The sequence below is a fragment of the Lissotriton helveticus genome, chromosome 1_1 (genome assembly GCF_964261635.1).
Source record: "Lissotriton helveticus chromosome 1_1, aLisHel1.1, whole genome shotgun sequence".
In the NCBI taxonomy this organism is placed as follows: Eukaryota; Metazoa; Chordata; class Amphibia; order Caudata; family Salamandridae; genus Lissotriton; species Lissotriton helveticus.
Window position 1 is genome coordinate 1410113099 of NC_136057.1, and position 27961 is coordinate 1410141059.

The window sequence follows — 27961 nt, forward strand, 5'->3', positions numbered from 1 at the left end:
GGCTGAAATTATCTTTCCCAGTTTTGGTGGAATGCCTATTGACCTTTGCACTTGGCCTTCATACCTTGTTCTTTGGGGTGGGTAAATTGGTGGTTTTCAACATTTTTTCATTCCCTAGTATGTTAGACATGTTGAGTCATGATGAATGCGGAGCTACAGTTGTCTCTGTCTGTGCGTGAATTTGTGAGTACTGGTTAGTCCACAGAAGAGTTGGTATTCTTTAATTATTTTCAAAGCCAGTACAGTAGTAAGTTTATTTTTCTTTTTTTTCAATGAATAGATATTGTAGGAAAGTGCACCTTTTTGACATGGTTTCCTCCACTTTTTGCCTGGTATTTGATGTGATTTCGACTGGAAGTGCACTGGGTTCCTGCTAATCAGGTCCCCAGTGCCAGATCTCTTTCCTAAACTGCACTATTGTTTCCCCCATTTGGCAATACCTTTAGCACCCTCTGTAAGTCCTAGTAAATGGTACCCCTGGTACCTAAGGCGTGAGGTACTAAAGAGGGTCCCTAAAGGCACAAGTTATGCCACCCTAAGGGACCAAACTGAAAACACAACATGACTCACATCCCTTTGTGCCATGTCCCATAACACTGCATGTTATATTTGTAAGTCACCCCTACAGCAGGCCGGACAGTTCTAAGGTGGGGTGCCTCATATTACTTGTGAGGGCATACCTACATGAGAAGATATGCCCCTGTGCTGGTGAGTTCCATTACTACTAGTGCAAGTGACCAGAGGAGCTGTTATAAGACAGGAAACGGCCATTACAACGAAGCCTTTACAACAAAATCGTTAACCACGCATGCAGTACAACGCATGCGTGGTTAACACGAAAGCCTTTACCACGCATACCTTTACTACGAGGTTTGTAGTAAAGGTATATGTGGTAAAGGTAAAAATTAAAAAAAGGGGGCTTGGGGGGTCTCCCCCCCAAAAAAGAAACTCACCTGAAGTCACGTCGGGTATCAGCGTTGTTTAAGAGAAAACGAAAAATAAACTTCCGCTTTCTCTTAACGACGTATGACGTCACCACGCTAGTAATTGTGGTAAATGTTATGCGTGGTAAACGAATTCCGTTGTAACGCATGCGTGGTAAAGGCATGCGTTGCAACGGAATTCGTTGTAACGTCATATATTCTTATAAGACACGTGTTGGACACTGGTGAAACCGAGTTTCCCAGCCACATGAAGGCTTCACTGAAAATAGGGATGCTTGATATCACCCATCTTGTATTAATAAACCCACACTGATTCCAGTTTTGAATTTATAAATACATGCACCAAGAGGACATCTTAAGGTGCCCCCTGAAAATCTACCAGCTCCTGGTGTGGTGGCTGACTGGATTCTGCCAGCCTGCCACTGTAGACGAGTGTCTCTGACCCCCAAGGGTGAGAGCCTTTGCTGTCAGGAGGTCAGAAACAAATCCTGCTCAAGAAAGGTTGTTTACACCCCCTACCACAGTATGACCTGCTGATTAGCATTCATAGGATGGGGAGCTTGAAAGAACCTACTGCCTTTGAAATGCGTGTCTGGCTCCCCTCGCAGGAGAGGAAGCCAACCTCTTTTGTCCAGAGCCCGTTGGCACCTGGACAGGCATGAACAATAGTTAGTCAGCTAGGTGTGCCACCCCCAGGCTAATACAATCCTTAGGTGACCTAATCTGAAGTGGACACAACTTTGTGATGGCAAACATAGGAATTCTTGGACAGGGTTATGCCCACTTCACACAGGAAGTGGTCATATAGGGGGCATAGTGACCTCAAGGATCAGTAGCCCATTTGCTACTACCCTACTCTCCCCTAAAGCCCCTAAATGTAGTATTTAGGGAAACCCCTGGCACCATAAAATCAGATCCTGCTGACTTGAAGGTAGAAGACAGAAGTGATGCGCTGCAACTGCAGGAACAGAAGACCCAGCAACTGACTTGGCGCAACCCTGCCGGCCTGCCTGCTGACTTCGACAGTCTAGTCAAAAGATGATTTGTCCTGCAGCTGCTGAGTCCCCAAATGTACTTGCCTGTACTAATTAATTCTGGTGTCTCAACATATATAAAGCTACCTGTTATTTTTATAAATTGGTGTGGATCTCCTTATTGAGTCGTGTGTATTACTTATTGACTATTGTGTTTATTTGGAAATGTCTTGCACTCCTCTCTGATAAGACTAAGGCTGCTCGACTAAACACCCCCTAGAAGGGCTCCTTGGGATTGCAAGAGCAAGGTCCTGTCCACTCATAAGGGAACCCCAGGACTCTTTCCATGATATCTAATTTTTATGTATCCTATAAAGAGCCGACGTCTTACAGGTATTATATTTTGACTCAATTCATTTAGCACTCAATGTATTACATGGAAGTTTTAGTTGTGGTTTCATAGCAAAATATTTTGTTAAAATATAGTTCTTTTATTTTAACTGCAAACATGCATTTTGATTTGACTTAATGTGCCTGATTCAAAACTGCACTTTGAGTACATTTTGTAGTACTACAAAACGTACTAAAAATTGCAATTTACAAACTAAATGTTGTTTTATGCCTCCGCTCTGCCTATACTAACGTGTGCGGAGACTCCACAGTCGGGGCGGAGAACTCCGCAAACATAAGTATACATATTACTAGTAAACGTGGAAGGGACTGGAGTGAGTGAGTGGGTGGGAAAAGGGGCAGATTTACTACAAAAAGGGATGGGATTAGGGAGAAGTTTGAGGGTTAGGGAGAGACATCACCCACCCATACAAGATTAAGCCAGTTGCTTTACTCGGGTGTTGGAGACATGTAACGTACACCTTCGTAGTAAATTTAAATAGATTAATTTTATTAAAATGGGCTTTGATTTCCAGTAAATATATTCGCTTGAATAAAATGCATTTAGTTTTAAAATAACTCATTTAGTTTTGATTGAGACCATTTGTTTTTATAGAGATGAATAGCTTCTATGGATTGGATAACAAATTCATGAGATCAATTGTAAGAGTCCCCATCAGCACACCTCTGATTCCACTCCAAATGGATCTGAATCTCAAAAGAACCGATAATTACACAATCTTAAGACCATTAATGTTTTGGGTAAGACTATGGTCTACTCCTGAATTGATTGACTATAGGAAAGGCCTTCAGGAGATATTGGGTCTTGATTCTCTACACTCTGTTGTATGGCTCAATCATATTAAAAAATGGTTCCTTATCCTGGGTTTGTCGCAGTTCTGGGAACGTCCTGAAGGGTTGCCGTTCAATGCAAAATCTATGGTGAAACAAGCGTTTTGGTCCCTCATCACCAATCGACTAGTGAATGGTAACAATCTCGGTTCCCTTACTCAAAACGTCTTAAGCTTCAAGGATGAGCCTCTTTTCGAGGAATTCCTAGATGAGATAGAGCCTCCTCTTGCGAAGTCTCTATTTTTGAAGTTCAGGTATGGGAACCTTATGACAAACTCTAACGTTGAACGTTGGTCTAAGAGAAATCGGGGTGGGGTTGACCTTACACAGGGGAAGTGTATAATGTGTTCAGGCACCTATATTGAGGATGATGTCCATATTCTTTTTTTCTGTAAAGCTTATGATAAAGCGAGAAAAAAGTGGATCAAACCCCTGTGCAACACCCTAGGAATAAGAAAATGCTCCCTGGCATATAGGATTGCCAGAACTAATACCTTACAAATTGTTGTATTCAGTATCAGCAGATTTCTTCTTTCAGTTTATTTTGCTAGAAAGAAGATCGGCCAACCGTTCTGAGCAGTTAAATCATGTGCATATTTTCCTAAATAAATTGGTGCATGACTCCTTCCCTCGCTACTAGATGTAAATGGTGACAAAACTTTGTGCTTGTGCATATACGTATGTCTTTTTTTCTTTTTTTTTAATTGAAGATGGTTTTAATGAATTTTGTAAATTACGGATATATTTTAATTTGCATTAAGTAACATAAGTGTAAAATGAAATGTTGTGTGTTTTATATGTATCTTTTATGGCTGAATCAGTCGAAATAAAGATCAAAAGAAAGAAAGAATAGTTTTTTTGTATATTAAATTAACAAGATTTAATTTTCAATTTTACTAGAATTAATTTAGTGTGTATTAAGAAATGTTAGTTTTTGTTTATATTAAGTAGATTTTAGAATAAAGATATCGTTTTGATAACTATTTGACTTAAGGTATTACATTAATAAATTAATTTAATGTTTTGAGTGAATACAGTTGGATTTTATATTAAATTATATAATTTTGTATTGAAAACATTTAGTTTTAGTAGCAAAGATTCTTTTTTGATGGGAAATATTTCCTTTTACTAGAATGGTTATTTCTGGTGGATACTTCTACCAGCAGATTCCTCACCTTTTGAATATCCCAGGTGCCAGTCTGGATCCGGACACTCTTCAATAGCTCTCACACATCGGTAAGGGGCGCAGGCTTCACTTTGGCGCTGCATGCAACATCTTGGACCGTCACTGGAGCCATAAAGCGCCCCGACTGCATGATGTCATCTCTCTTTTTCGGCACCATCGGTGCGTTCCTGAGCTCTCTAATATCTCCTCAAGAGTATCAACATTGTCGATTTCTTCACAAAATTATTACTTGGGTGCACTATTCTTCATAATATGCCATCGCTTAAGCAATCTAGATTTAAAACTTGTCTGGTCTGTGATGGCCGGATGTCCATCACAGACCTTCACAATATCCACCTCTGGTGATTGCGATCCGACCAGGACATTGGGGTCTGTGCATTGTAGCAGAAGATGCAATCTAAAGCACATAAAGAATGGGAGGCCAAAATGTGCATGGTCAGAGCACAAGAATTATGTGGGTGCTGTAAATCACGACTGTGGTCAAAGCCTCCAGAGCCACCACCTTCGTTGAAATCCTCTAGGAAGAAGCACAAGAAGAAGAAAAGTCTTGAATCTCAAAGCAACACATCGAAAAGCAAGTCATCAAGACTGCTGACTTCTCCTCTGATGTTGGATCAAGAACCGGCAAAAGAACCCACGGTGGATCTGGTGCTTGTAGTTCCATTCGACCCGGCGCCAGTTTCAGTGATGCTACCGTCTGTGGCACTGACTAATAGGCCCCAGCCAGGTCAGATCTACCCAGAGTTTTTCACACCTGGGATGGATCTACTGATGTTTGTGAACACAGTGCTCAACATCTTAAGCAGATCAATGGTTCTCTCTGGAGTGCCTGCTCGCCCAAGGGGCCGTTGGCTTTCTTGTCTGCTGGTTTACCGACACCCTACTATGGTAAGCTGGCTCTTTATATGGTGGACCAAAACGAGGTACACTGTGTAAAGAGTCCAGGCAACACTTATTGGTTTACAGAGGCAAAAATTATAAAACTAAATGCTCTCTTTTGCGGTAGTGTTGGCGAGCATTTTAGGTAGTGCTGAGCAGTTTGCCATTTTCAAACTAAATGCTGAGTTTTAGACCTCTGCACTACCTATACTTATGTTTATGGGGCTCTCCACCCAGAGGCAAAAAATCACACACACTCCAGAATAAATCCGAGACCAATTTAGAAAAAGAAGTCATATTTGTGTGTACATTTTGGTACCAAGAACTTCATTATCAAGTAAGTACTTTTTTGAAATATCGATTTTTACAGGTAAGTAAAATTTTCACTTAAATGAGTCTTTACGCAGCAATGCTTTCCTACGGAAAAAAAGCATATGTTGCATACAGTTATTTACGGTCAGTTTCTGGAGGTCTTCTTCTGGACTCAGGGTGGTAGGGTGCCAAAGTCCCAAGTACCACCAGCAATTGCTCATTACCTGCCCTGGGCGTCCAGGTGCAGAGGTGCTGGTTGAGTTGGTAGCTTTGCGCTACGCCGATGGAAAGAAGGGAGGCCTCCTAAATACAGGCTGTAGAGGGGCCTTGGGGACAAGTCCTGAAGCTCTCAATGGCGGGCTCAGGTCACAAGGGTCCTGGGAGCAGGTGGGCACAGCTGGTTTGCTCGAGTGCAGAGTAGATAGGTCGGTCGGGCTCTGTGCGTCAAAGGCCGTTGCGGTTGTCGTTCTCGCCGGTTTGAGGGTACAAAATCAGGGCAGGTTGGCCACTCTGGAAATGGGTCTCTGCGGTGCTGACTCCCCTCGACAGCTGCTCGTGGCGGTGCTGTTAAAGTCCTGACTGGACTTAAACAGACCTTGGTTGCTGCAAAGGGTCCTGTACCCTGGGTATTGGTTCTATGCGTCTCTGGTCTGTCCTGGTGTCCTCTCACTCGTGGGGGACAGACCTGACCTTCAGAAGCCCAGGTACCTCTTTCTCGGGAGGCAGTTGGTTGCGGAGTGGCACGGTAAACTGCTCTCTGCTTCTTCGGTGCCTGCGGACTGCTGGGAAGTTACTCCTCTACTCCAAGGGAGATTGCTGGCAATTTGCGAAGGCTGGCAGTCTGCCGGGATTCTTAGTAGTTGCTCAGTTGCAGGACGAGTAACTCTGTCACGATTGTCGAGACTGGTGCAGGCAGGCAGGGTTTGGCACCAAAAGTCAACAGCAAGTCTTCAGTTCTCGTTCTCTTGCGGCTCTTCTTTGTCCTCTTCTTCTGGTTCAGTCGAAATTATGTTCCTAGCATCAGGAGTGCCCCTAAATTCTCAATTTAGGGGTGGTAAGGGGAGTGACAAGTAATAGCCAATGGACTACTTACTTTTAGAATTACTGCACCCTCTATATGACAACTTCCTGTGGGAAGAGTGCATAACCTTGACCCAGTGAGCCTAATTCCACCAAAGCTAAGGTGGTGGAATTCTCGTTTTCGTGTTCACATCAGGTAGCTCACCTTAGGGATGGTACTAGCCTGATGGGGACCACACCTCCTGACTAGCTAATTTTCCTGCCTGTCCTGGTGCCAAAGGGGCCTCAGGGCGGGGGTGGAATCTCCCAAGTCTGGGGAAGCCAGGGTTCCATATCAGAGCCAGCAGAGGGCCTTTGAAGCCTCCTGCTTAGATTTGCTGATCACGTAGCTATCCTGCTTCGAGGAGGTGACAACACCTCTGGCCAGAGCAGGCATTGTTTCTGCCCTCACAGCGTGGTCTCTCACCTGAAGGGGGTCAGAAACCGGTCTGTGGTGGCAGACAGGTCCACACCAGTCAGCCAGTACACAAGAGATTTTTAGGTTTTTAGGGGGTACCTCTAAGGTAACCTCTGGGTGCATGTATTAATAAATCAATCACTGGAATCACTGTGGGCTTATTAATACAAAACGTTTGATACCAAACTTCTTTAGTTTCAATGAAGCCATAATGTTGCTGGAAAACTCGTAATCACAAGTGTCAAGCACATCTACTCAAAGTGGCTTCCCTGTCCACTGGCAATGTCCAAGAATCGACATGGACATCACAGGGCTAAATCCTGCTCATACAGAAATGTCCTCATATATAGCATAATGCACCCTGCCTTAGGGCTGTAAGGACTGCTGTCGGGGTTACTTACTTATTACATGCAGTGTCTGCAGGCATGGCACACAGGAGATGTGCCATGTTGTGTCTTCACTTTTCTCTTCACCATGTCATGCAGCCTTCAATGGCAGTTTGCATGAGTGTGCTGAGGGGCCCCTTAGGGTGGCACGATACATGCTGCAGCCCTTAGGGACCCTCTTCAGCCCCCTGCCCTAGGTACCAGGGGTACCATTTACTAGGAACTTAGAGGGGGTGCGAAAGGTATTGCCGCCAATTGGAACAAATGTACAGTTTTATGGAAAGGGATCTGGCACTGGGCACCTGGATAGCAGAAACCCAGTGGGCGTCTATCAAAACACGAGGGAAAAAGTGGCGGTGACCATGTCAAAATGGGTCACTTTCCTACACTTAGTACTTGGCACACTTTCTCTCATTCCCTCTGGTGTCATGGTCAAGTCAGACTCTGGCACAACCTCTGCCATCTGGATTGATGCAGAGGATGAGGCCACCGCCATTAAATCCAAGTTCTTCCCCTTCAGCGCTGGACTCCAACATCTCCCTGGCACCACAGTTGATGTCTTTGGTGCCACAGACAACATCACCAGTGCCCCAAGCACCTCCACCTGCTCCACAGTCAACACCTCCCCGCTGCAAACACGGTTTCCTATTCCACTAGGGCCGCAACAAACTCGGGACGGAGTCTCTGCTACCAATGAATATACCAACTCTAATGCTCTAGAAGCCAGGCACACAGACTAACAGAGGATGGCCAATACTTACTTTTTCAAAGTAAAAGAGCCTCAAGATGACCCCGCTACAGATGACGATGGAGATGGTCAGTTCCCTTGGACCCAAGTTTTGCGGGCCTAAAAGATGCCATTGGGATGGCTAAGTAGATCCTTTATCCCTGATTGGGCTTCAACCACCCATGGTGACCTCCTATCATTGAATCATTAGGAGGGCAGGTGACATGTAAGCCCTGCTTCTTCTGTACACTGAAATAAAGTCTAGTATCCTCAATGCGATCCTACATTCAGCCTTCCACATGTCTGAGCCATTACTCGCTGTTACTGAAGGCCGTAACGGAACCCAATTAAGGGAAGTGGGAGAAGCTGACTACTTCTAACACATTATCAAGAACCATTGCCCAAAGATGAAAGCCATCTCTGTGTGATTCCGCCTTCCTCTCATCTTGTTTTGGCGAACCTGGTACGGCATGCTTCTTGAAGCTGACACCAGAATCCTTTCCCACTATACCATTTGACAGAGTCAAAGAAGATGGAACCATTTCCTAAAAAGGTGTTCTCTGCCGGAAGTATGTCCCTCAAGTCCATTAATGCCACTGGTCTCCATGGCAGATATGCTTATGCTCTGCTGGTCTCAGCACAAGCAATCATTTCCCAATTTGTCAGTCGATCTTCAGCTGAGCTGATAGGGGATGGTCAAGCTGCAGGGGAGCAAGTAATTAAACTTTGGCTTGCACATGGATGTTTGGTTCGATTGCTTGGGCCGGGGGGATATCGGTCTCCCTATGTTGCCATGCTTGGCTGCGAAAATGTGGCTTTTCACAGGACATGCAAACCACTCTTAATGCTCTCCTATTCAACGACTTTCAGCTGTTCGGTTCCAAAACAGATTCTGCTTTGGAGAGATTCATGGTCTACAAGGCCACAGCCAGGTCTCTTGATCTCCAAACTCAAACTAGTAGTTGCAGAGGTTTCAGTGCTTCAGCAGGGGCTTTGGCTTTTGAAGCCATCAACCTTACGTTCAGCAACAACAGGAGGCGAATCCCCAATACAAACAACTTGGAGGATGAGGCAAAGGACTAACTTGTGCCCTCCCGCTCACTCCTGCATCCTCTTCCTTCTTCGCTTCCCCAGCCACCGCAGGGAAGAAGCCCTAGTTCCAACATGCCTGAACTCACCCACCCCTTTGGAGGACGGGTACCCTCCTTTCCACAAGTTTGGAAGACCAGAACTTTAATACCTTTGGGCCTTTCAGATTGTGGATAAGGGGTTGTAAGAAAGTGACTCTGTATATACTGGACCAAAGTAAGGTACAGTGTGTACAGAGACCATAGTCCCCAGAGGTTTGGCAGAGGCTAAAGTTAGATATAACCTTACTCTCTAAAGTGGTAGCTTGATCGAGCAGTAAGGCAGTATCAGAGGACAGTGTAAAGCATTTGTTGTACACACTCAGTCCGAAAATGGTCTCTCACACTCAAGAACTGAACTCTAGGCCAATTGTTATGCATCAAAAGATGTAGTTGTTTTATTTTAGAACCATCAAGGTATCAAAATATACTTTCTCAGAATGGATTACTTTAGTTAAATACTTTTCAAATAGGCAATAGACTCTTTGAATACAATAGTTTCAGTTTGTTGCAAAAGGCAACACAATTTCAAACACAATACAACATTGAGCTCAATGGGAATTTCTAGTTAAATGCAATTGATTACTTTATGGATTACTTTTCTAACCACAGGACTGGATCCTAGATTCAGTCCTGAGACATGTCCTGTAAACAGTTAAGTAAAAGCGTTTTGGTTACAGTAGTGATTTTTAAGGAATATTATTATATTTTAAAAGTTGACACTTAGAAACTTTTTCAGTTGAAATTACCAATGTTATCCCATGGAAGGAAATTCAGTTTGCAGGTAAAGTATGTTTACATTACTTTTGTAATCCAGTGTTGGACTCCTAGGTTCGGCACTAGGACCTCTAAACAGGTAAGTAATTACGTTTTTATCGCTGGCACGATTTTTAGAGAATATTTGTAAGTTTCAAAAATCGACACTTAAAAACTTTTTCAGCAAAAAGCAGGCAATGATATGCTGTGGAAGGAAATTCAAGTTACTGGTAAGTATGGTTAGAATTACTTTTCAGGGTCAAAAGATGCAGCACCGAGGTCTCTCCTGATAACAGGTGAGTAAATCGGAATTTGTTGTTCGGCTGATTTTAGATGAATATTTTAAAGTTCCAAAACTCCACACTTCGAAGAATTCCCAAGCAAAACCAGTCAATGTTAGCCTATGGAAGAAAAGTGAGTTATCAGCTTTTAGGTAAGTAACGACTGGAATAGTTAAGGTTCTGGGCATAGACTCAGGGGTCTCTCAGGGTCAGGTAGGTACAGTTGGTACACCGGCACAGGAGCAGCCGGGTGCAGAGGTAGTTAGGCCCAATGTTATCCAACAAGAGGTTGGTGGCTGCTGGCTAGCAACGCGGCTGTGGGAGCTAGGCTCCTGGTCATTCGCTCAGGGCAAATGGGGAAGTAGGATAGGACAAAGGTTGCACTGCCTCGGGCGGCTGGGTGCAGTGTGCTTTTGAGACGTCAGGCACTCAAGGTTATTCAATGGAGATCTTGAAAAGGGAACAAAGGTTGCAGGCTCGGGGACGGAGGATCTTCTGTAGCGACCAATACTTCGAGGGGTAAGTTGGGATCTTGGAGGGTAGTTAGGCACCCTGGAGTTGGGCACAGGGGGCCGAGGGGCACCAGGTGCAGGGGTGTCATTTGGGATCAGGAAATCTTACCCTCTGCTGGTAGCGGATGGGGGAGTCCCTGGTTCTGAGGCTGCAGGTGTCGTCTGGGTCGTCGAGGAGGGTCCTTGGGCACTGGATTCCAGGTCAGAATCGCAGGGGGGACGTCCTCAGGGTCTTTGCCCACTTGGGCACAGGCCGGGCTTGGTGGGTGCAGAGTCGGCTGGATTTGCGGTTCCTGGCTGGCACCAGGGATTTTGCTGTTTGAGCAGAAGCACTGTTCATGGGAGTCCCAGTCTCTAAGAGGGTCAAGGAAGGCAACTCCTCCGGGGTTCTCGAGGTTGCTGTCCGCAGGAGACGCCGGAATTTAGCAGGAGCAGGTTCAAGGATCAACAGGCTGTAGAGCTGGGGCCAAGTCAGTTGGTATCGTCCTCTTGTTAGCAGCTGCCTGGCAGGTCTTCTTCTTGGGCTTCTTTCTTGTTTTGAAATCAGGATCTGAGGAAGGAAGGCTCAGGGTGCCCCTAAATACTAAATTTAGGGGTGTTACAGGTAGGGTGAGGGCGGAGACCAATAGGTCCTTGTCCTGGGGTAGTTACACCCCCTAACCTGTTCCTCTCCTGTGGGAGGGGGGCAGGAGCATAGCTGTGAGTGGGTAGGGCTCCTCATCCTCAAGATGGCGGTAGCTCAGAGTCGTGCTTCACCTCGTCTCTCCCACCTGAGGGGTGGAGTTGGCACAGGCTGGCACACACCCTTTCCTGACATAGGATTTCCCTCCAGTCTTCCTGCCAGAGTGGGGGTCAGAACTGGTGGGGGCCAGTTGCTGAGTACGATTCAGAAAAGGGGGTGCTGAGTACAGCAAGTGGCCTGGAGAAGCTCACAAAGGCGGCATTCCTTTGAAGCTTCCCCCTGCCCATACTGGGGGAGGAGACCTAGCACCTCGCCCAGTATGTGCATTGTTGCAGGCCCAGGAGAGCGGGGGGCTCTCCACCTGGGGTCCAGCAACATGTCTGCTGTGTGGCCAGGCAGCCTCCTACGCAAGACGCGGATTGTAGGTTATGTATCTCTAAGATGCCCTCTGTGGTGCATTTTACATTAAATCCCACACTGGCATCAGTGTGGGTTTAATGTGCTGAGAAGGTTGGTACCAAACTTGTCAGTCTTCAGTGTAGCCATTATGGTGCTGTGGAGTTCGTAATGACAACCTCCCAGCACCCTATGCTCTGAATGGCATCAGTGCACTTACAGTGCCCAGGAATGGCCTTGGGTACTGTAGGGGCACAGGGCTCATGCACCTTTGCCCACACCACTGGCTTAGGGCACCCAGCTAGAGGGGTGACTGGTGTATGCCAGGGCAGTGGGTTTGTGGGCATGGCACAGGGATGTGTGTCATGTTGACTCTTTGTTTAGTTCTGCACCAGGACACTGAGTCTGCAAAGGCAGTGTGTGTGTGTGTGTGTGTGTGTGTGTGTGAGGGTGCAGGGGCCCTAAGGGTGGCACAATAAGTGCTGCAGTCCTTAGGGGTCTTTTCTGGTCACAATGCCCTGGGTACCATTTACCAGGGGCTGACATGTGGCCAGATATGCCAATTGGGGTTTAGCTTCAACACAGTTTTAGGGAAGGAACACCAGCCCTGGGCACCTGATTGGCAGGAGCCCAGGGCACACTCAGTCAAAGTACATCAGCAATTCAGCAAGAAGTGGGGGCATACCATGCAGAAAGAGGGCACTTTCTCACGGGGGTATGCCCCACCCTTTCAACAAGTATGTTCTCCTATCCCTCCCAGTCCAGATTCACCCTTGCCAGATCTGTGTGTCCTCCAACAAGAGGTTCAATCCTTACTTTTGAAGGGCGCAGTGGGATTTGTTCCAGAGCAGGAACAGGGTTCGGGGTGGTACTGCCGGCGCTTCCTGGTTCCAAAAAGTACAGAGACCTACACCCGAGCCTAGACCTCAGGATTTTGAACTGGTTCCTTTAGAAGGAAAAGTTAAAAATGCTGTCCTTAACAAAGGTTTGCTTGTGCTGGAAGCAGAAGCCTGGATAGTTCCTCTCGACCTGAAGGAAGCCTATTTCCACCATTCCTTTCCTATAGTCACGGTCAGGTCTGAGCACTACCAGTTTCTGGTCCTTCCATTTGGCCTCACTTTCATTCCTTGAGTCTTCATGAAGGTGATTGCGGCCCATCACAGAGAGGCAGGAATCCTGGTATTTCCTTACCTGGACGACTGGCTCATCAAACCCATCTTTCTGGAGACGGTGTCTAGCCACTTGCAGGCGACAACCAAGTTGTTGTCCGATCTGGGTTTTCTTTCAACAAGTCTAAATCCCACCTGGTGCCCTCTAAGCATCCTCAAGCTATCCTGGCTGATGAGGGCTGAAAGTCCGAAAGCGGTCCTAGGATGCTTGTTTCCAGGCCAGGGAGGACCTGGCCTGGCAGTTCGGACTGGACTGTTCCCATTGGGCGCAGGGTCAAGACTGATTTGCATATGGCTGGGTCCAAACTGGAATGGCATGGTGAGCAAAAAAACGATGGATTTAGGCCCAGATCTCTGTACTGGGGTGAATGTATAACATTGTTCTGCATTCTGTCCATCAATTGTTCTTTTTGCATTTGTCACCCCGAGTGGGACGGGTATTCTCAGACGTAAGTCTCATTCTCTCCATGCCATTGGAGTCAAGCTATCCTGGCTGATGAGGGCTGAAAGCCCAAAACCGGTCCTAGGATGCTCGTTTCCAGTCCAGGAGGACCTGGCCTGGCAGTTTGGGCTGGACTGTTCCCATTGGGCGCTGGGTCAAGACTGATTTGCATATGGCTGGGTCCAAACTGGAATGGCATGGTGAGCAAAAAAAACGATGGATTTAGGCCCAGATCTCGGTACTGGGGTGAATATATGACATTGTTCTGCATTCTGTCCATCAATTGTTCTTTTTACATTTGTCACCCCGAGTGGGACGGGTATGCTTAGACATGAGTCCCGTGCTCTCCATGCCACTGGAGTCAAGCTATCCTGGCTGATGAGGGCTGAAAGCTCGAAACCGGTCCTAGGATGCTTGTTTCCAGTCCAGGGAGGACCTGGTCTGGCAATTCGGGCTGGCCTGTTCCCATTGGGCACAGGGTCAAGACTGGTTTGCATATGGCTGGGTCCAAACTGGAACGGCAGGGTGAGCAAAAAACTATGGGTTTAGGCCCAGATCCCTGTACTGGGATGAATGTATGACATTGTTCTGAATTCTGTCCATCAATTGTTCTTTTTGCCCTCTAAGCACAGAATGTTTATAAGGGCAGTACTGGACCCCACATTAAGTCCAGCCTTCCCTCCTCCTCCTCCTCCTCCTCCTCCTCCTCAGAGGGTTCCAGATATTCAGTCTGATTCCGCTGTTTTGGAATGGAGTGAACATTCCAGTCCTGATGGTAATACGTCTGCTTGGTCTGCTAGCTTACTGCATTTTGTTGGTCACCCATGCACGCTGGCACATGAGAGCCCTGGAGTGGTGCCTCCACAGGCAGTGGTTCCAACATATCAAAATCTCCAGGGACACAGCAGCAGACCTACAGTGGTGGAGTGTAAGCAGCAACCTTACACAATGAAAGCTGTTTCACCCTGCCCTGCAGTGACAACAGTGATCACGGATGCCTGCAATCCAGGTTGCGGATCTCACCTGGAGCAATTGTAGGTAAGAAGCCGCTGGTGTCCAGAAAATAGATACGACTGTCTCCCAAGGTTATCCTCCATTCCCTTTGCGGATGTATTTTTCAGATTCTGACAAACAATACAACCTCAATGTGGTACATCAGCAAAAAGAGGGGATTGGGTCATACCTTCTCTGCCAAGAAGCTCTACAACTCTGGTATGGGGCACAGAACCACCAGATCTGCTAAGTAGCAAATCACTTGGCCGAAGAGCTCAACGTTTAAGCAGATTGTCTCATGCAATGTAATTTGCTGACCACAATTGGATTCTTCATCCAGAAGTGGTCCAGGACATCTGCCTGTTATGAGAGACCTCTCTTGTTTCCTCCCATATCCGTGATTCCTTTTGTTCTGAGCAAGATTCGCCTCCATTGGGCCCAAGTAATCTTAATTGTCCCAGAGTAGCCACAAAGGGTCTTGTTTGCCGATTTCATTCACCTCTCCCTCTGCCCTCCCACGCTCCATTTCCCTCACAGGGCAGAGCTACTCTCATGGGCAGATTCTATACCCCAGCCTCCACCTATATGCTTAGAGATTGAACAGGGCAACCTATCTTCTTTTTTCCTGCTCCCTGAAGTGATGGATGTTATCTTATGCTCCTGAAGACACTCCAACAAAATTGTCTATTTAGTCAGATTGGACAAGTTTGTCACATGGTGTACTAGCAACGCTGCAGATAATCTTCGGGCCTGTTTGTCTGACATTCTTGGATTTCCTTGCTTGTTGGCCTGACAAAGTTGCACGGTAGGCACTGTTAAGGGCTATGTGTTGGCAGTACGCAAGAGGATAATATCAAGATGGATAATTCTATGCATCAAGATCTGCTACTCTATGGCACACAAAGTACCACCAGAATGTGTTTGTACTCATTCGACCAGAGCAAGGTCTTCCGCTTCTGCACTGGGAAGACCCCTGCCAATGTCAGATATTTGCAATGTGGCAACCGGGGTATCCTTCCACATCTTTGCAAAGCATTATTGTTTGGATTCTGAACTGAGATGGGAGAGTCACATCACTTGTTCAGCTCTTAAGGACTTCTTGGTATAACTGGGAGAGGATGTGGCCTAACAGCTAGGGCTGTCCACATTAACTCTGGGAAACCGGGTTCTCGTCTCGGCAAGGACGCGCAACATCCTGCGATTCTGGGCAAATCACTTAATCTCCCTGTGCCTAACCAAAATGAATGTGTCCCTTATGTAACAAAACTGGTGCTCATGTAAATCGTTCTGATACCTTCGGGTCAAGTTCGTGCTTTTTAAAACTCTGTTTAAAAAAATTATAATTTTAAATGACCATGCGCCCGCGTCCTAATAGATTTGTTTTATTTATTTATTTTGAGTGAGCAGATCTTGGTTTGATTATCTTTAGTCTGATTTGCCTTTGATATTAGCGATTGAATATTAGATTTGTTAAGCAGATCTTAGACTTAACTTTAAAAAAATAGGTTTATTTGATTTACTTCAATTTGGTGGATTTGATATGTATTGTTTATTTTTATTTATTTATTAAAGTTTATGTCAGCAGACAGACACATGAGAAATCAATCATAGAAGGAGATAGAAAAAAAAAAAAAAAAGAACCAGCAAACTTCAGAATGTACTTAGGTTATAAAAAAAATTATGCACATTACATACGACTTGAAAACATTCATCATTAGTAAATTAACAAATAACATTATACTCCTATAAGAGGAGGGGACATGAAGTACATTAGGTTATATCCATGGTTTACCTCAAATTACGACCCTATCCACTTAACAATAGGATGCCCCAATTTATTCCCCTGTATTCTCCTTCTAATACCCTTGTTTCTGTATAACGCCATCTCTAGATGATATGTAGAGAGCAACCTGGTTTGCCAATTAATAAAAGTTGGCGGTGTACAGTCCAGCCATTGAGAGGTGATACATAAACGGAACAAGGCCAAACAGATAAATACAAAACCCTGTTCGGCGGGCGACCAGTCATTCAGTAAATTTTCTTGACACCCAAAAATCACCAACGTTGGTGATAATTTTACTGTTATGCCCAAACTAACCGTAATAAAATCCTCAACATCCTTAATAAATCTGAAGAGCTTAAGGCAAGAGAAAAACATGTGGGGGGCATCAGCCGCGTACAAACCACACCGGTTACAACCAGTCCCCCTACCAGAATTCCATTTAGCCAATTTTCCAGGCGTATAATATAGTCCAAAAATTGACATAAAGTGCTGACTCTTTAAGGGTCCAATAAATAATACATTAGTTGCAAGCTCTATACTTCTTATGAGGTTAACCCCCTCCATCCCTTTATTAACCCAATTTAGCTCACAGGCTTCTAAATCATCCTCCGTTTTAACCATAAATAACTGGTAAAGGGGGCCCATTTTAACCCTTAATCTAAGTGCTTCCATAATCTCAATTTTTTTTAATGTAATCGCCTTCTTGTTTAATTTCTGTTCACAAAAACTGCGCAACTGAAGATACTTAACACCATCCGTGCGGCGCATTGTCCCGCTGTGTGCTGAACTTTTAAAAAACCCGCGGTTCATGACGAGCTCAGCTCGTCATGAGCGTACGAGAGGTGTACCTCATGACGAGCTGAGCTCGTCATGAGCGTCGAAGGGGTTAAAAAAATCCCTTTGAGCTAGGTTGTGATTCTTCTGCAAAAATTCAAATGATACGAAATGAGTCCCCTGGAATAGATCCCCAAGGTGACAGATTCCCGAATTGTACCATCTTGCCATTATATGATCCCCAAAAATCTCAGGTAGCAAAGAGCAATTTTGAAGCGGAGTATATACATTCAGATTCGGGCCTATACCTAATTTCTTCTTTGTTTTCCTCCATATTACATACGCAGCAATAACAGCCTTAAATTTAGTTTTTTTATAATAGCTTGGCTCAATTATACGATTTAAACACTGTTTTGCTTCTGAGCCCAAAAGCATCTCATAGATTGAGGGGGCAGCAAAATCTGGTGTTGGATCTTCCGGCAGGATTAACACCCCCATATGTTGCAATATAGCAATCCAATGGTATAATTGAAAATCGGGGACCCCCCCAACCTCCTCTCTCTCTAGGTAGGCTACACTTTTTCCAGGCTCGTCTGGCGCGGTGATAGCCCCAGAGAAACCTTGAACACATTCTCTCATTTCGAGAAAAGAAAACAGCGGGTATTAAGAATGGAATGGCGGGGAGGAGCCTAGCTCGAGGACGGAATGGCCGCCTTTTAGCTCGGCTCCGTCGGCCCTCCGACTAACTCCGACTATCCTGCCATATATCCTGCACTGCGACGCTACTTCCATACAGAATTTGAATTTTAAAGACCCACTCTTACTCATCGTCTGGTCCGGAGGTTCCTGTGTGCTGTGGATCCGCAGCTGTGCCCTCGGTGAGATTGGGGCCTCCGGACACTCAAGACCGGGACCTCGCCTGCGGGACCCGACTGGCAGAGAAGAGAATCCTGCGGGACCCGACCGGCGGAGAAGAGATTGCCGGCCCCGGCCGCGAAAGTGAGCCACTGGTGGGAACCATTGTGCGTGTGCCCCGGAGATCCTGAACCGGGCCCGATGACTGGGCCGTGCGGCTGGAGGGGGACGAGAAGTGTTGGGGGCTGACCGTGTGAAGGGGTCCCTTCGCCTTTGTCCTGTCTGGCGATCCTGAACCCCGCGCCTGGCTCTCGCCTGTGGGGCCTGCCACTGTTCGGAGGGGACCCCCCCCCCATCGGGCGCTCGCATATCCTGTGCCGGTGAGGCCGTTGTTGGGGGACTCCGGAGGTCAGTAAAGTCCTACATTTGGGAACTGTTGGGGGCCCACGGTGGAGCGTGGGGCGGCGAAACTCACAAGATGGCTACCGACGACGTGGGGGGTGCTCTGCTCTGCACCGACGCTCCTTACCGGCCGGATTGTGCGGAGGCCTGGGTGTGTACTCGAGCGCCCACGCCCGGAGATGTCCTGGACGCCTTGATGTCATTGTACGCTGTCTTGGCCCCCGGTGCCTCTGCCGACCCCATGCGGCTCGCCGCCATTTTGGGCCGCCGCTCTTTCACGCACCCCTGTCGTCCTGCTGCTGCCATTGCTTCGCCCCCTTCGGCTGCGCCAGGAGTTGCTGTCGTTGTTCTTCGGCCGCTTGATGGGCCGGTGACTTTTGACCCTCTGCTTCCTCGCCGCCTGGATTTCGAGGACTTCCACACGACGTGGAGATCTGCTCCTTCCCGGGTGCCTGGGACTCATGGTGGGCCGCTGTTTGCTCCTGCTTCGTTGGATTCGAACTTTTGTTCTGGAGGGGTACCTTTGTGTTGTCGAATTGCGCGCCTGGACTCCGGCTTGCCTTTGCTTGCCCTGTCATTATTGCTACAATTGACTTGCTTAATTGACTTTTTGTATTCCCTCCGTACGAAGGCTCTACCTGATTTATATCACTGCCGTGACTCTGGACTACGTTATGATTATTTTGTGCTGGGTGGTCCGCTCCACATTGTCCTTTATTGGGTTGGTTTCGTGGTCAGGAAGGGTTGGGGGTGAGTTGCACGACATGATAGTTTGCTGATCTACCTGCCCGTTGCATTGATGTTTGTGCTCCCGACACGGTGAAACGTTACAATCTCTCCCTCCTCCCCCTCCCTGTGGTTCTTGTTGTATGTGAAGGTGTAGTACTGATTTGATACTTATTCATTAGTTGGTCGGGGGAGGGTCGTGGCCGAATGCGTTTGCTCATATCCTCTGGCTCCTCCCTCACATTTTCTTTTTGTTTTGTGTTTCTTTTCCTCCTCTTTTTGTCTTCTTCCTCTACTTTTCCTCTTTTCACTATATTTCGGGTTTCGGATTAGGGCGACAGGCACGCTGTTTGGAGGGTAGGCCGTAGCCTTCTGCAGGGGTGCGGGGTGGGACGGGTGGGTGGGGCCTTTCGGATGTTTTCTTTTGGTTCTATGGCCCTTTGCTATCCCTTTATAGCGGTGCCGCTTCTGTCCTCGCTTCTCAGGCATGGGTGGGTTGAGGTCTGTTGCTACGCCATTTTTCTCGGTTCCGACGCTTTGTCGCGACTGCCATACCCTTCTTTTTGCCAGCTTCCACTTTCTTCTGTACTATCAGCCGCGGGTTGCCTGGCCCGGGGCGGCGCCCATCTTGCACGATTGTGTTTTTCTTTTTCTTTTTCTTTATTTTGTTCTTCTCCCTTCCTTTCCCCCCTTTTCTGTCCCCTTTTTTGGTTTCCTCCCCCTTGTTTCCTCTTATTTTTTCCCCCCTTCCCTTCTTCCCCCCCCCCTCCCCCCCCTTCCCCCCCCTTCCCCCCCCCTTTTTCCCAGGCTCGTATTGAGAGGCGTGGGCTCGACTCGTACAGTTCTCTGCTCCCATTGCCTTCGTTAGCGTGTTTTTGGGTGGGGGGTCATGAATGATATCTTGGTAGCACTTGTATGCTTCTCCACTGTATTTTGCGTTTGTTTTGTGTTACGGTCGTATCGTGCCCTTACATCCTCCTCCCCCCCCAACCCCCCCCTCCTTTCGTTTTGGCATGGGTGTAATCCTGTTTTTGGGGTTTTTCTGTATTTGTGAGTCAGCCATGAGCCTTATCCCCTTATTATAAAATAGACCTCATTGATCCTGATATTGGGCCGTTATTGCCGCTTATCCCATCTTTGGCATTGTTCAATTGTGTATGCTTGCTTGCCAACTGGCCTTGTGTTGCTTATTTTGATTATTGATCGTCTTTGACTGGTGGCCGGCCGGATTGGTTGTAGGCCCACACATGTTTATCCTAATGATGCAAATAAAGGTCTTAAAAAAAAAAATAAAAAAAAAAAAGAATGGAATGGCACGAAATATATACAGAAATTTAGGGAAGATAAGCATTTTTAGGACGTTACTACGACCAAAAAGTGATAAATGTTAATTGTTGATCCTTTCTAATGTTTTATTAGATGAGGCAATAATGGGATCGAGATTTATAGGGATGATATCCTCTACTTTCGGTGTGATCTTAATACCAAGATAAGTTGCCTCAGTTTCGATGGTCATATATTCTGGGCAGCCGGTCTGTGAGTGAATCAGTTGAGTTTTGGTTACGTTTAATTTATAACCGGAAAACCTGCCGAAGACTCCTGCAACCTCAATAATTCGGGGTAAAGCATCAGCAATATTCGACGTTACTACAGCGATGTCATCTGCATACGCAAATACTTTAAAACGTCCGCTATTTATCTGGACGGGTTTTATTACATTATCTTCCTCTAGGGTAACAATAAAGGGATCAATATATAAAGCAAACATTAAGGGGGAGCAGGGACAGCCTTGTCTAGTCCCCCTTGCTATCGCAACCTCACCAGAGACATCCCCACTTATACGGATTACGGCTGATGGGTGAGAATACAGAGTTTGTACAGCTGTAATAAATTCTGGCGGAAATCCCTTCCATGCCATGACTGCCCACAGGAACTGCCACGAGACCCTGTCGAATGCTTTTTCAGCATCCAAGAGGGCCACGCCGACGGGGGATTTACTACTCTGTGACCAGTCTAGCATGGAGACAATCCTTTTAATATGGTCTGTAGTGTCTCTGCGTTGTATAAACCCATGCTTCCTTACTGAGACTAACCCAGGAATCAAATCATTCATCCTGTTGGCTATAATTTTAGAGTAGATCGTACTGTCTGTATTCAGTAACGAAATTGGTCTATATGATCCCATTTCTATTTTCCCTTTCGATTTTAAAAACTAAGATTGTTGCTTTAGACCATGAATCTGGTGCCTTGCCTAGAAAAGCCTGTTGGCATACTTCCACCAGTTCATTCTTTAATACGTTCCAAAACGTGCGATAGAATTCTAAAGGGATGCTGTCGGGGCCCATAGCCTTACCCTGTGCCAGGCCTAAGAGTGCTAGTTCCACCTCAGTACAATCCAAAGGGATAGATATTGTTGTTTTACAATGAACTGGTAGTGTCTCAGAAGCCAGTTCACGGAGATACTCCTGCTCCTCCCCACCACCCATTCCAGATCCCGGATTACTGTATAGTGCTTGATAAAATCCTTGAAACGCCTCAAGAACGCCCGCCTTGGTTTCCTGCATACTCCTTTGTAAATCCCTAATTTTTGAAATGTCATTAAGAACTGCCCTCTCCCTTAACCTCTTCGCCAATAGTCTACCAGTATTTTCACTAAATTCATACGCCTCTTCTTTATGCTGTGTAAATTTTTCAGCAATCTGATCAGCAATATTAGCATATGCGGACGATCTAGTAATAGTAAGATCCTGTTGAGCCTTTTGAACTAAAACTGGGTCCACTCCTAGGCGTATTGCATCAGCTAAATTGTGCTCAGCGCTGATGACCCTTGTAAAATCTTGTTGATGTTTAATCAAGACCGTTCTACGTTTAAATTTGGAGAAACTGAGAGTTTGTCCTCTGACAACTGATTTGAATGTGTCCCAAACTATCTCCTGTGAAGCCGTGCCCTTATTAGTAATAAAAATTTCCTGAATAGTCTTGCGCATAAATTGACAGTAGTCCTCATCGGCTAGTAGTTTCCTATCAAAAGACCAGGGTCGCGGGCCTACTTGAAACCCAGAATCCAGAACCAGCTCTAAAAGCACCGGATTGTGGTCAGAAACCAATTTGGGTTGAATCAAGATAATAACTTTAGATAACAAAACTGCAGCGATAAAAAAAATAATCTAGTCGAACAAATTTGGAATGTGGAGCAGAAAAAAAAGTAAAACCGGGATTCTCAGGATGCAGTGCGTTCCAGACATCATGGAGACCGTGTTCTATCATTAAGCCCCGTAGTGAAGAGTACATTAATTTCTTTCTTCCTGTATACACACGAGTTGATCGGACATTAAAACCAGCAGCAATATTTATATTAAAGTCACCGCACATTACCACAGGTTGTGGCCATTGGGCTATTTCAACATTAATAAAATCAAGTAATTCGGCATCATCCAAGTTGGGACCATAGATATTGCATAGGGTAAATGTGTGATGCCCAATCTTAAACTCTCCAATAGCCCAGCGACCCCATTTATCTGCTGCTGACTTAATACAGTTACCTAATCCTCGTTTTATCAGTATAGCATAGATGTGTATTGTTGATCAAGAAATTGATTTAATTACTGTTATGGATTAATTTGGTTTGATTTAAATGCATGAATACATTCCAAATTAACACTGACAGATATACTTTTAAGTGCAGTATGATTTAGTTTCACTTTGGTGGTTGAGTTTGGGTCAGTGAATTCTGTATATTTTAGATTAATGTAATGGCTCCTGTTATGTACTAAATCGGTTTTGATTGCTTCAGGAACCTTGAAAGTCCTCTTTAACTCCAGAGACATTTTTGCCTGTATTGACATGCCTCCTGTTCTCTCTGCCATGCAGTTTCCTGAGATGCTGTTCGAAGAGGACACTGAGCTCTGCGCAGACCTCTGCCTCCGACTCCTCCGTCACTGCAGCAGTAGTGTGGGCACTGTGCGCACCCATGCCAGTGCCTCTCTCTACCTCCTCATGCGACAGAACTTCGAAATTGGGAATGTAAGTGAATGAAGAAAACAAAGGGGTATCACTGATCAATGTTGCTGAATCTCTTGCAAGTAGCAAAGGCCAGCCCTTTCTTCCTAAAAACAGTTACCAGTGGAGATATATTGATTTGGAAGCCTTTTACCTAAAGCTGTAGAAGTCACTACTTTTGTTAAAATGGTAAAGAAAAGAATACAAAGGTTATTTTAACACAGTAAAATATATAACTGATAAATAACAGGTGATGTTGTGCTTTACTGCATTAAGGAGTGTTTGGGCCATTTATTTAAATCTCTCAAAAACATAGGTTGTGTGGTTCACTAGCACACGGTCTTTGCATTCTAGAAACATAAACGTTGTTCTTTATTGACTTTTTTGTACAGTACATGGGTGTTCTTTTTATTTATCCAAGTTTTATTTTTTGAACATTTGAAATTCACTGGGATCATGTGATCCTCATCAGGAAAAAAAAAATTAAACATGTGTACTGTAATAAATCTCCATATTCAAACACTGCATTTGGGGAGCATTACGCTTGTCTTGGTAAAGCACATCGAATATTCAAACCATGCACTACGTGTAATTGTGTTTTTTAACAAGGAATGTGTCTGATTTTAAGAAACAGAACCCTTACGTGGCTAATCCCTCTTTCTGATCCCTTTGCTGATGACAATAAATTAACTAGCCCACAACTGTCATTTTCACTGTGTGCACAAGTAACAGACTGCTGCTGGGGCTTGGAGTCCCTGAGCTGTTACAAATTATATTTGAAAACAGTTTTCTCAAGTTTGTGTGTTTTTTCAAGCTTCATCTGGAATCCAAGGCCTGAACCCAGCCTTTTACCTTCATACCCAGGGAACAAGCTAGATATAACTACTTTAATTCGTTGTGCAGGGGATTCAAACATTGTAACAAAACAGAAAATGAAACCTCCTCTCATAGTCATACTTTACTACCTAATTTCCTCATTTTTGAAGACCATTTCTTCTTTTGTGGGAACTTTTTTGAATCTTTTCCCGACTTGGTGTCTGCAATATTTCAGTAACAATATTTTCACAGCATTAAAATTGGAAAAAAACGATTTGTGGTTGATGTTGGCATAAAAATATATTCATGAGAATCCGGTTTTGACCCTTTCCTATGAACCGTATAGTTTAAAAGAGAACCTAAAAATGGTGGTCGAGCTCCGCCCGTGCCCAGTCATACCTCTTGATTGGTAAGAGCCATCTGATTGGCAGTCGCATGATCTAAGTAACCCTTTGTACGGAACCAATACGAGAGCAGCAGTATGTGAAGTCATTAGTATGTCCCGCTTTATTATACCAGTTAAAAGCCTGTCCCATAAAAGACAAGTCTTTTCTGTATGAGGTGAGGGGGTACTACTCTGTCAATGTCAGATATTATTCAATCATATGTTCCTTTCAAATTTCCTGTCTATTAATAGCGTGAAATGTTTTATCTACAACCATGCAGAATTTCGCACGTGTGAAAATGCAGGTGACCATGTCACTATCTTCTCTGGTGGGGACCTCGCAGACCTTCAATGAGGAATACCTGCGCCGTTCTCTGAAAACCATTCTGACCTACGCTGAAGCAGACTTGGATCTCCGGGAGACCACGTTCCCCGAGCAGGTAGGGAAACAGTAACTTTGCCTGAGTGTGTTTGGAGGCACCTTCATTAGACAAGGCCTTTGTGGCCACTTGTCGAGCCAGGAAACTCAGGATCTCGTCCTCACTTCCCACTTGACCTAAATGTATGAGCCTCCATGAGGGGAGGGGAGAAGCTTGCAGCATCCTTACTCATTTGTCCTTTGTGTTTCAGGTGCAGGACCTGGTCTTTAATCTGCACATGATCCTGACCGACACCGTAAAGATGAAAGAACACCAGGGAGACCCCGAAATGCTGATCGATTTAATGTACAGGTACAAGGAAACTTCCACCCTGCCTGTCTAAAGCTTGGCCTCTGACTTTCCGGTATATGGGTTTTTTCCTGTGTGCCTTTCTTCAGGCCCTCCTCTCCATCCATTTTTTCATTGCCAGAAAAGTAAACTCTACTCCAGCTCAGGGAGTACCCACAGAATGCATCATACGGTGAGGTTACAGAACCAAAATCACGCTCCTAGGAGTAAGAGTCCGGGTCATCCTTTGTGAGATTTAAAAAAATGTATGAAGCAGCCTCTCCTTATCAACACACTCCCTCATGCTCAAGTGTGATTCGAACATCTTCCCCAATGGAGAATGGCTGATTTTAAGAGAGGCAGAAAAATATCATCACTTTTTCTCCCCATCCACTGGGGAAACCTTTAGGACGGAGCGACATTGTTCCAAAATTGAGAAGTCTGCAAATATTTGGTCATTCGCTTGATTTAATTGAAGAAGGTATGCTCCACATGGCTTTGAGATGTGCTTGAAAAAGCCAAACAAGCTACATAGCACTAAAATTAATGTGAACCTTGAAAGATTTTTTTGGGGGGGATGAGAGACAAGGAGAGAAAATGGAAGTCGACCACGGCATTCCAGAGACTGGCCTCCACCTGTAAGGTTGGGTCATAGCAAGAGTAGCACATTTGTGAGCCATTTAGGCCGAACCGTAGGGCTGAAAAGCTGTTGGGAGAGGTTTGGCTGAATGAAGTGCCGGATCAGGCTATAGTGGTGGTAAGTAAGATCTTGTGCACATGAACAGTAGTGTCTGAGAGACCGCAGATGTCAAGTAGAAGTGGCAATGCTGAATATCAATTACAGCAATTATGTAGGTTCAGCTCATAAAAGCCTAACAAACTTAGGGGCCTATTACAATGAAGGTCGGAAAGCCTCCTACCTTCTGTTGAAGGCTTTCCGACACCCATCGTTAGTTTCAATTCCGACCGGCTGATTATGTATCAGCCGGTCGGCATTGATACCGACCGGTCATTCTGGCTGGCTCCGACAGGCTCAAGGAGCCTGTCGGCCGGTTGGAACCGGATCGTAATCCTAAAGGGTGGGCCTTTCCGCCTTTGGAATTACGATGCACAGTTTCTGGCATTGTTTCCATGCCGGCCTGGAAAGCGTGTTTGGGGGACCCCAGCAGGGCCCCCTTCTGTTTGTGGCTTCCTGTTGATCCCTGCACCCCAAGGCCTGCCACGGATGCAGGGATAAACAGCACCTCCCATTTCCCTATTGGAGCATGTATTAAAGCCGGTTTACAAGCTTAATGCTGCTCCCATAGGGAAATGTCGGAATGTGATTGAACAGTGTTCAGTCGCATCCTAATGAGGCGGACAGGACCGCCGACCAGATGTCGTCATTCCCATTTACGAGACTGTGTCGGGCCGACTTTGTGTCACTAAGCACAGACAATGGGTACGTTTCCGTGCCAGCTTTGCTCCACTTGAGCAAATGTTATTAAGGATCAGGTTACAGTGAATCGCCATACTGGAAGTTCTGCCCATTCAAGTTAGTGAAGGAGGTATTTTATTAACTGTGCATGTGGTTTGAGTTACGTAAGAGAGGCTTCGAGAGGCACCAAGTGATGTGGCAAAAGCATACATCTGATTTACAGACAAAGAATTTGAAATCCATTGTTAGGAATCTTCATAGAAAAAAAATCATAATTTGAAATCATATCCATTGCGTTACATTCTGCTTAGATGGAGATAATAGGAGAAGAGGTGTCATCAAGGGGCATGTTGGTTAGATGCACAAAGGTTCTAGTGCCTCTTGCCTTGAAGTTTTAAATTCATTGTACTCCTGAGAGCAGTTAGTGCTGCTGTAAACCGACTAGATATGAGGTAAGATTATAATGTCAAATGTCCTCTTTGGTTCAGGTTTTTTGTCCAGCCAGTTGGGCCACGATGCTCTTGTCGAATGCACGTGCCACTGTTTTCTATAATAGAGCGTGCTCTTTTGTTTGCTTTTTTTTCTCACTGTGACTGGATTTATAAAGAATTATGTTTTTAATATGTTAAGAATGGTAAGTTCTTATGAGGTTTATGAATTATTGCGCATCCCACTAATTTGTACTGGATATATGTAAGAGTCATAAGTGAGTAAATAGGTGCAGCAGACTAAATACTCTTATAGCTCCGGTAGTGCACAGCGTTCAGCCGGTGCACCACGTTGACCCAATACTAATGTGTTGTGTTACTCTGGCAGAAAAATAATTCTCATCTTGAGGGTGAATAACAAGAGATGTTTCAAAATTAGGATTCAGTTGCAAGGAAAATTGGAGTGGGTAGGTTGTGCATTTTACATTGAATGGTCATCTTGGGGAGAAAGAGCTATGTGAGGTGGTGGTGAGCTTGTAGTCCTTGAAAGAAGCATGTGCGATCGACAGCCTGACTAGCAGATGTGACTGGTTGGTGAATGTTAAGTACAAAACAAACTGTGCACGGTGAGGACTAGTTGTCATGAAATCACAGTGGTAGAAAAGTTATTAGTAGGGTTTTCATCGCTGTTCTTGTAGGCCATGTTTCTGTCTTTCTTTGTCACTGCAAAGCAGTGGTGAAGTTCATGGATTAGGCGTTTCAGTCGAAGGGTTCACCCAGAACTTCTCATTGATAATGGTGTGCAACTAGCCTCCTTGAAAATCAGTGATAATTTAGTAAGCAATTGAATCATATTCAAAATAATCCTATTATATCATCCATGGAACAACATGTCGGTAGAATGGCTCAATGTAATCATAGTGGCGTGCATTTGGTTGACTATTGTAGGCCAGAACAGGGAAAAGGCAGTGGAGATAATTCAGATGGGGCCTGTTACATTAGTTACTGGCTCCATTTGAATTGTAGCTCCTTTGTATTTCCCCCTGAGATTGCTCCTCCTTGAAGTAGGCACATTTTCTCGGTGAAATACTGGTGAAAGAAGGCTGGAATTGGCTCTCTAACTCAGATACCTGCATATTTCGCCCCGCCCTAAATTACCAGACCCCCGGTAATTGTAATTCCTG

The 27961-nt window shown here is 45.4% G+C and overlaps 1 protein-coding gene across 8 annotated transcripts in view; it reads left to right on the forward strand.

Annotated features, from left to right (window-relative positions):
• The window catches only part of DOCK6 (dedicator of cytokinesis 6), a 439831-nt gene that overhangs the window by 302686 nt on the left and 109184 nt on the right, over positions 1-27961 (forward strand). For all 8 annotated transcript variants that reach the window (XM_078684817.1, XM_078684827.1, XM_078684835.1 and 5 more), the window contains 3 exons: positions 22896-23048; positions 24507-24665; positions 24856-24956. In XM_078684817.1, the coding sequence (XP_078540943.1) occupies positions 22896-23048; positions 24507-24665; positions 24856-24956 (413 nt within the window). The remainder of the gene's footprint in view (positions 1-22895; positions 23049-24506; positions 24666-24855; positions 24957-27961) is intronic.